Raw genomic sequence first — 9,688 nt, 5'->3', positions numbered from 1 at the left:
TCACAACCATCCGTAATGAGATCTGACTCCCTCTTCTGGTGTGTCTGAAGACAGCTACAGTGTACTTACATATAATAAAAATAAATCTTTAAAAAAAAAAAAAAAAAAAAAGAATCTTCTTACTTCTTCCCCACACTACTCGCCCTCCATTTTAGAACACTAGAGAATGTCTAGTATGGAATGACAACATCCTCCACCTGTGTGCTAGATTCAGTCTATCAGGACTGCCTGAAGACTTGCCTACATCGCTAACATAAGTAACATAACATCTCCATCCAACCTGTCCTCAGCAAGCCTGTGTACTTCATATTTCACATCTCAAAAAACAAATCTACACTAGGTGTGGTGTCAGATGCCTGTAACCCCAGCACTTCAGACAGAGGAAGGCAGATCAAGATCAGGGCTATCCTCAGCTATCCAAAGAGTTCAAGGGTAGCTTGGGCAGTATCCCATTAAAACCTTATGCATCCCTCTTAAATCCACATCTTTACCCTCTGAGACCTTCTGTTTGTTCTTCTACTAAAGTCAAGGAAATTCCTGAAAATGAGTAATGAATTCTAATAATACCCAAGTAAAGTTCAAATGAATATGCCAGGAAGTGGTGAATAAAGATACCTCTGAATGACAACTTAGTATATGATAAGGCATTTCACATTACCATGGAAGTTATTCAGTATCTTCCAGATACTGAAAGGAAATGAAAAAGCACGTGTTTGTGAAAACATGAGACAGGGCTGGAAGGATCCTCAGTGGTTAGCGCACTGGCTGCTCTTCCAAAGGGCCTGGGTTTGATTCCCAGCAACCCCAGGGCAGCTCACAACATCTGTAACTCCAGTTTCAGAAGATCTGATGCCATCTTCTGACTCAAAAAGCACCAGGTACACAAGTGATATACAAATATAAATACCCATACACATTACAAATACAAATATATACAAATATAAATATATACAAATATAAATACCCATACACATAAAACAAATATATACAAATATAAATATATACAAATATAAATACCCATACACATAAAAGCAAATATATACAAATACAAATATATACAAATATAAATACCCATACACATTAAAAACAAAATAAAAATGCTTTTTAAGAGCTAAAGATATGTACTTTGACATCATTTACAAAAACAAACAATGAAGCCTGACAGACACAGTGTCAATAAGCCTGAAATGTCAGCACTTGAGAGGATGAAGCAGGAGGATTGCTGCCAGTTTAAGATTACGTATTTAAGGTTACGTAGCATTACATAGCAAGACTGTGTCTTAAAAAGGAAAAACCAAAACAAACAAAACTAAGGACTGGAGAAAAATAGCTCAGGGAGCAAAGTGACTGCCTTGCAACCATGAGGACCTAAACCTAATCCCCAAAGTCCAAGGCTGGAGGTGGTGGGCAGGGAGGTGGCGAGTAGGGGTGGTAGAGGATTTGTAATTCTAGAACTGGAGAGGCACAGACAGGAGGATCCCTGGGGATTGATGGCCAACAAGCCTGACCTCATCAGGTGAAATCCATGCCAGTGAGAGATTCCTGTCTTAAAAACTGTGTGTGTGTGTATGTGTGTGTGCACGTGCACTCGTGCACAGTGACTGAACAATGACACCCAGGGCTGTGCTCAGGCCTTGACACTCTCCAATGCATGTGTACACACACACACAAACATTTACAAATAACCTAACCACTTATCAATGAATATTACTTTAAAACACAGCCATATGACGGAACACTAAACCAGTTATTAAGATTAGATGATGTCCTACTGCTGTCAATTTTAACCTAGTGAAGGCCAGCTCATTCTTTTAGCCTCAGCTAAGTCTCCAGGGTACCTCTTCTGTCGGTGGCTTCCACTTCCTCTTTAGCTGCTTTTACCTAGACAGCCAGCAAGCCAGACCGCTGTTTCCAGGTAGAATGGTCTTTTATCCTCCGGGGCCCTGGCTTCCTTAACTAATGGTGGCAACTTTCAGTTATAGGGATGCTTCACTAGCCAAAGCAAATCACACGGGCAAGTTCAGCACCACGAAGGAAGGAGTTCAGGGGCACAGCTGCTGAGGAGCATGGTTCACTGGAGGCCATTAGTTCAACAAACTATCACGTCAGTATGCACTTCATTCACCAACGAGTTATCAGACACCTAACATGGCCAGGCATTTACTCAGATGCTGGGGACAGTGAATGGGACTTATTTATTCTGATGGGAAGAAGACAGTGAACAATCAATAAACTACAAATGTTTCCAAGTGCTATTAAGGACTTCAAGTTACTATGGAAACTTAGGGCAAGAAAAAAAGAAAGGAGCCTCTGAGAAATAATGCATAAGCTGAGATCCAAAAGAATGGGCTGGCGGCATTCACTAGGAAGGAGGCGGGAAAGCATTCCAGAGGAAAACCAATCAAAAGTGAGCACACACACTATTGCATTAGCAACCTGGGAAACAGCACCTATTTTACAAATACATCCATCGAAATCTCTCAATACTAAAAGAACATTCAAAACTTGTATATTTTTGCATATAAAATGTATAGAAGCATGTATTTCAGTTTTATTTGTGCGTATATATGTGTACAGGCATGCATGATCGACGTGAAACATGCTACATTGTAAATGTGGAGTCCCAAGAAACAAACTCAGATGGCCAAGCTGGAAGCAGAGCCTCAGACAGTACCCAAAGGCACACAACAGCCTGGAGATCTGGTTTTGTAGGTAAGTCACAAGGCAAAGATTAAGTTCTGTCAAAACTGCTTCTACAAATCCTTTAAAAAGCCCATAAAACCTGGTTCACAGTGAGGATAAATTGCTGAACTCCTTGGGTACCATCTTAAATACTTGTCTTGAGCCACAGTGAAAAAAAAACACAGAGTCTACCATCACACACTGGGAGCACACCTGGCTCAGAGAGATGCTCCCAAGGGAAGCCAGGGAGGATGGAGGTTGAGAAAGGCAGTGCTAGTTCCCACCTACGGCTTGTACTAGGTTCCACTCCAACAGAAAGGGTAGCCAGTAGAGCTTCCTTGTTATCGTGTAACTTTACTATCTTTTCCTCTTTGCCAAGCAAACAGGGTTAAATGTGCTTAACCTAAATTTGTTCACAAATCCCCTGTAAGCTGAGGAACTTGCCAGGGATGTTAGGAAGCACTTAGAAATACTTATGATTGGGCACAGTGGTTCACTTAGGAGGATGTCAGAGGGAGTGTCACAAGTTTGAAGCCAGTCTGGCTACAGTAGAAGACCTTGACTTAAAAAACCACAACAAGCCGGGTGTGGTGACGCACGCCTTTAATCCCAGCACTCGGGAGGCAGAGGCAGGCGGATTTCTGAGTTCGAGGCCAGCCTGGTCTACAAAGTGAGTTCCAGGACAGCCAGGGCTATACAGAAAAACCCTGTCTCGAAAAACCAAAAAAAAAAAAAAAAAAAAAAACCACAACAAATTTATAGAACTTCATTTGGGGCTTCAAACGTTTATGTTCTTGAAGTTGTCAAAGATTTAAAAGAAACAACTATTCAATATAAGCACATCAGGGGCTGGAGGAATGACTCAGAGGGTAAAGTGCTTGCCGATCAAGCCTGAGGACCTGAGATCAGACCCCTCCCACACATGCAGAAGATAGGCCTGATGGCACATGTCTGTAACCAGTGCTGCAGGGAGACCCTCAAGCCTGATAGACAGAGAGCCTTGTCAAAATGACAGGCTCTGGGTTCAGCAAAGATGCTCTGTCTCAAAAGTAAGGTGGAGAGTGATAGAGAAGATGTGAGTGCATGCATACACATATGTCATATATATACACAAATGAAAACTTTGAAAAAGTAACACATCAAATTGTAACATGCTAAACTATGAACTGGAAAGGCCACAGTCATGGATATACCTATGGTAGGGATGGTTGTCACAATCTCTCCCAGCTTCAATTTGTACAAGATTGTTGTTTTGCCAGCTGCATCTAAGCCCACCATGAGGATCCGCATTTCCTTTTTCCCAAATAGACTTTTAAACAGCTTTTCAAAAACATTCCCCATTGTAGCTGAACTCTGCAACCTGGAAAAAAAGCAAGTTGAACAGTTATTCTTCATTGATATGTGTACACACACACACATATGTATATATAGATATACATACATGTAACACATATAAAATACATGGCACAATTAGTGATGGTTCCTAGTACAAGTTAAGTACAGCTTGGCCAATAAGGAAGAGGGTGTCTTGTTTTCAAAAGGGGATACCACTAAGCCATCCTCTGATACTCTGCCAGAAAACAGTATTTTCCATTGCAGCATCCAAGTGAGATGTATGTAGGAAGCTCACACAGCCTCAATGGCACGCTATGGTGGCAGCCTCTAGTCATCTTAAGCATGGAAGAAATGCCATGACATATAACTGTAGTTTGTTCTAAGCCCACCTCAATTGAAAATTCATGAAGCAGACATCCTGTTCTCCACAAAACATAGCAAAGTCCTTAGTGTGAGTAAGATAGTGATATCCCTAGGAAACTGTAGTTAGTTGTCCTTGGCTGGCAGACAAGACCAAAACCCAGAGAAGGACTAAAAAGTTTCAGAGTTGAAGATCTCAAGGGTTGGGGAACTCTTCTAAGACTCACACCAAGTAGGCAGGGTTGAGGGAAGACTTTAGCATCTAGCATCCAATGGGGGTAACCATCTTCTTAAAATCTATATACAGATACAAATATGGTTGGCCATATAGGCCTGTGAATGTTCATGAGGCAAAGACAACTCCCAGGTCAAGCAAAAGGTACTTAGCCGACCAAATCGTCCCTGTGCCTGTTCCCCGTCATTACTCCCTAGAAGGAACATCTAACAGCTTAAACAGCAACTGTTTTATTTTTTTTCAACAAAATATCCGGCAGGTTATATGACAAAGCAATGAAGTCAGATGTGGTTTTGCACAAAGTACATGGTCTTTGTTTTAACAGATCAGCCTATTTGAATGACATGATGCTTCAGACTTAAAAGCAGAAAACTTAAGTGCACACCCTGTACACTCTTTGATCAACAACGGCTGTTGGGGGTGAGGGGAACATTCTAAGGCTGGGACTAACGCCCCCTCAAAAAACAAACAAACAAACAAAACTCCACAATATATCTGTGTTCCAGAAACTATGGTTTTCCTTTTCAAGTTATTCACCAAGGAGAGCTTTAGTGGTATGCGTGTAAAAGACAGCCATTCATCCAGATTCTAGTGACTCAGAGGAGAGGGTGGCTGATTCCAGAAGTCCCACCTTTGAAAGTCAACAGTTCCTACAGCAGTCTAATATCATGGACTATGGCCAAATACTCATCACTCCATTCTACCACGATGAGCACATTCCTCCTGTACACACGAGAGCCAAATGATCAAAGAAAGGATGGCTACTTTCCTCATAGGTTGTCATGATCTAAAAATCGTCCAGGACCTTGACACATTCAAAATTCCTAAATTCCTTTCATGCTTCCGGGGGTTGAGGGGGGGAGAAGTGTCATAGACCAGGAAACTCAAAGGACCATTCATTAAGAGGAAAAGGAGGAACCTCCTGCTTCCAGGCGCCTGGAGGCAGAATGCCAGATTCCCCTTGTCACCGCACAGCACATTCACGGTTGTCCCGCAGGCTTCCCTCCGTTCGTCTCCCCGCTCCGAAGTCCTAGGCCCCAACGGTGGGCCGGGAGACCCTCTTGAGTAATATCTATCAGCCCCAGATCCCTTTTCCCAAACGTCCAGGGAGGAAAATCCTAAGTGGCAATGATAGTGAGACCTCAAGGGCAGGAGCGACAGCAGGAGCCGCCAAGGTGAGCGCGCGCAAAGCCGAGCACGCGCGCCGACAACCTGGGGCCGGTGAGGGCTCTGTCCGCCTGGGAAGCCATGCCGTTCCCTCGGGACAGCGGGACCGCTACGCCGCAGAGCCCGCCGAACGTCAACAGGCACCGCGCCTCCTGGCTCGACAGAGGCGGGGAATCCAGGGACCCAGCCCCTTTCCGCAGGCCGCCGCCGCTCTCCAGTGTCCTGCCCGCTGACACGCTGGAAACTAACCCGGCTCCAGGCGCCGCAGTCCCTCCCCTGCAGCCCGCGACTCACCTGTCTCCGCAGCGAACACCTTCACAAAGCCACTCACGAAAACGCCACTCGGCCGCGGCCGCCGTGAGGAATTCGGCTCGCCTCAATAAAATGGCGACTGGCTGGGGGCGGGAACAGCAACCAACCAATCATCCGCCGCCTCCTGGGAACTCTTGCGCCTATGTCCGCGAAGTTACTTGAATGACAAAACATCTGACCAATGGGAATGACAATAAGGCTGGACGGGAGTAGGCCCGCCCCCCGCGACCTAGGCGACGGTACCACGCTCTGGAAATGCCGGCTTCATCTTCCAATGGGAGCTCACCGCATTCGGGCGAGACACGCCCACATGCCCCACCCGAAGCTACAGACGACCAATCAGAAAAGCAAAAGGGTTTCCTATTTGCCCTGCCAATCAACTCCGGGACTTTTCACGGATTGAACTAACCCGGGGAGCATTCTGACCAACCCAACGCTGGTATGTGGGAGGGGCCAGGTTCACAGAGATATTTAAGGAAATTTGCTGTGGTTGAGCTAAAAGTAGAAACTGGTTTGAGCACAGTTCCTGGTCAGAAATACCCAGATTCCAACATCGAAATTAGGCATAAAGAAGATTTCCTATTTGGTATGGAGTTAGACTGCCGCTGTTCTTGTATACAAACTTTCAACATTAGGGAGAAATATAATCACCAGTACCTTAGCAGTCTCCCAAAGCCTCAGTGCGCATTTCAAGAGAAAGACCTTAAGTTACTCGGTACTCTAAATAATGCCAACTTGTTTAGTTAAAATGGTTACCAAAACCTGTCAATTTTGTGTAACTGAAGTAATGGGGTGGGGGGTGGGGGTTAGGGGTGTGGCTCAGTGATAGAGCACTACTAGACAGGCATGTGATAGCCTGGGTTCAGTGCCCAAGCACAGAAAACAGAACCTAGTATATCACTTAACAGCTTTATTCAGTGCTAAAAAGAAACAAACTATCGAAAGCACGAAGCAAACTTAATTATACACTACTAAGTGAAAAAGGCCAGTCAGAAAAGTCTCACTGTAGGCTTGTCTATAAAAACACTTAATGGTTTCAAGGATTTAGTAGGGGATAGAGCCTAGTGCACTTTTAGAAAAGCAAAAGTGTTCTGTATGGTAAGTATGGTAATAATAATGGGTAGTGGCTGTCATACAGGTGTTCAAACCCAGGAAATACACAAACCAAGATGCACTTTCCATTGTATGCTGTGTCAGTGTGTAGCTCTGTGGTATCGCCAGTGCTCTTCCGGGCACAGCGTCCCGGGTTTCGGCACCACTTCTTGCGCGCGTCCAACTCGACCAGCAAGAACGACACGGCACACAAGTAGGATCCTTCTGCAGCCAAGCTTTAATGCATCTTGAGAGGGAGAGCATAAGCTTACACAGGGATGCGAAGACTCTGAGGAACCCAGCCCTGTGCCTTATATAGAATTTTTGTCCCGCCTCTGACGTGGCGCATCCTCACAGGGCCATTTCCAAACGGACAAGATAACGTACTTAACGGATGTATGTCCTCGCGGACAGGGACTATCCAGAGACATGTGCAGTAAGCCTTTTTACTTGTTCAAACACCCAGCTCATGTGCCATCTTGTAATGGCGAATGTGGGAGCGGCTTTCCACACTCGTCAGTAAGAACTGATGTAGCCCTCTAATGGAGAATGTTAGTATCTGGGGAGTATGTTAGAAAGGGGAGGAGGAGAGCATGGGAGATCTTCACACCATCCTGTCAGTTTGCTGTGAACCTAAAAGCACTCTAAAAATTACCCTTAAAAATTAGGTGGAGGGAGGGAGACTGAGAAATGACTTGGAGGTTTAGAGCAGTTCTTACCCTTGCAGAAGACTCAAGTTTGGTTCCTAAAACCTATGTTACATGGTGCAACAAGCTCCTGGAACTCCAGCTCCAGGGGATCCGATGCCCTCTTCTCACTTCTTCAGGCACCCACACATATGTGGCATACATACACACACTTAAACACACAAATAAAAATAAATATTTAAAAACATCCCTGTCCACTTGACATTCAAGTGAACCAATAAAAATAATGAAAGCATATGTTTTGTATATATTATATATTCTTTTTTTCCTTTCTATGGTGGTGGGAATCAAACTCAGAGCCTTGCTCAGGCTGTCCAAGTGTTCTACCACTGAGCTACATCTCCACACTCAGGTATATTGTGTGTGTGTGTGTGTGTGTGTGTGTGAGGGAGAGAGAGAGAGAGAGAGAGAGAGAGAGAGAGAGAGAGAGAGACTGCTTTCCACTACTATAACAGAGTACCTGAGATAACTGACTTAAAAAGAAGAAAGGTTTATTTTGGCCCACAGTTTTGTTTTCAGTACCTGGTTGATTAACCTCATCTATTTGAGACATAGATCATCCCCCTATGATCCCTGCTATACTACCATGGTTGTGAATGAGTTCCCTGGCTAGAGATGATGCTATGTGGCATAACAGGCCTGCCCTGAGGTCCTTCCCTTGACTTCTGTCAATGATAAACTGTGACTCAGAAGTGTAACCTAAATTGGCCCTTTCCTGCTGTCAGTCGCCCTTTGGTCAGAATTTTTTTTTTTTTTTTTTTTTTTTTTTTTTACCATAGTAACAGAGAGGAAACTGGAACCCTGAGTTCCAGTAATCTCCTACCAGAGCCCCTCCTTAAGACTTCCCTTTAGGTCCCAATGACTCAAAGTTTCCACCACCCAACAGCGTCATAGATTAGGATGAAACCTATAAGATTTGGGCCTTTTGTGGACATTCTAGATCTGAATTACAGCAACACTGTAGTCTCAGAAACAATATTTGTGGCAGATGTAGAGTGGGGAAAACTAGAAGAAAATAGGCCTGGCTTACCAGCAATGCTATTGAAGAAGCAGGGTTGTGATTTTTAAAAAGTAGTTGAGAGAAAAATTATGTACTGATTTTATAAATAGAAAATTCAGCTTTTTTTTTTTTTTAAAGTTTGAAGAGAACTAAGAACGTAGCTCAGTGGTACAGTGTTCTGTCATGTACAGAGTCTCGGTTCCATCTACAGAACAGAAAAAAAGGAACAAAGAGAGAGAGAAAGAAAGAAAGAGAGGTAAATTACAATAAGCGTGAATTGTTTGTGGTGACACTGGTGTGGGGGCAGGCCATTTGCTCTAATAGAAAACACTTCTTGGGGCTGGAAAGATGGCTCAGCAGTTAAGAGCACTGGCTGCTCTTTCAAAGGTCCTGAGTTCAATTCTCAGCACCCACATGGGTGGCTCCCAACCATCTGTAATGAGGTCTGATGCCCTCTTCTGGTGTGCAGGTATACATGCCAGCAGAACTCTGTATACACAATAAATAAATTGTTTTAAAAAAAGAAAAGAAAACATTTCTTGCCAATCAGCTGCTTCCACAACATAAAAAAACACAATGTACTCTTTGGGGAAGGAGGAAAAAAATGTGCTATTGGGGAAGACTCTCTACTCTGGGTCAGACTTTAAACTCTGTTAATTGGGCTGAGGGTGCACATAGCTCAGTGGTGGAGGCCTTGCCAAGCATACCTGAGGCTCTGGGCTTCATCCTAAACATGAGAGAGAGAGAATGAGAGAGAGAGAGAGAGAGAGAGAGAGAGAGAGAGAGAGAGAGAGAGAG

The 9,688-nt window shown here is 44.1% G+C and overlaps 1 protein-coding gene across 1 annotated transcript in view; it reads right to left on the bottom strand.

Annotated features, from left to right (window-relative positions):
* Positions 1–6,170, bottom strand: part of LOC110304952 (ADP-ribosylation factor 2) — a 19,254-nt gene extending 13,084 nt beyond the window's left edge. The window contains exons 1-2 of the mRNA XM_021176658.1: positions 6,074–6,170; positions 3,876–4,042 (exon numbers count right to left, since the gene is read on the bottom strand). Of these exons, the coding sequence (XP_021032317.1) occupies positions 3,876–4,023 (148 nt within the window). The 5' untranslated portion in view covers positions 4,024–4,042; positions 6,074–6,170. The remainder of the gene's footprint in view (positions 1–3,875; positions 4,043–6,073) is intronic.
* Positions 6,171–9,688: the final 3,518 nt, after the last annotated feature.

Source organism: Mus caroli, chromosome 11 (genome assembly GCF_900094665.2).
Source record: "Mus caroli chromosome 11, CAROLI_EIJ_v1.1, whole genome shotgun sequence".
Lineage (NCBI taxonomy): Eukaryota > Metazoa > Chordata > Mammalia > Rodentia > Muridae > Mus > Mus caroli.
The sequence above is the reverse complement of the archived record's forward strand: the minus strand, read 5'-3'. Positions and strand labels throughout refer to the sequence as shown.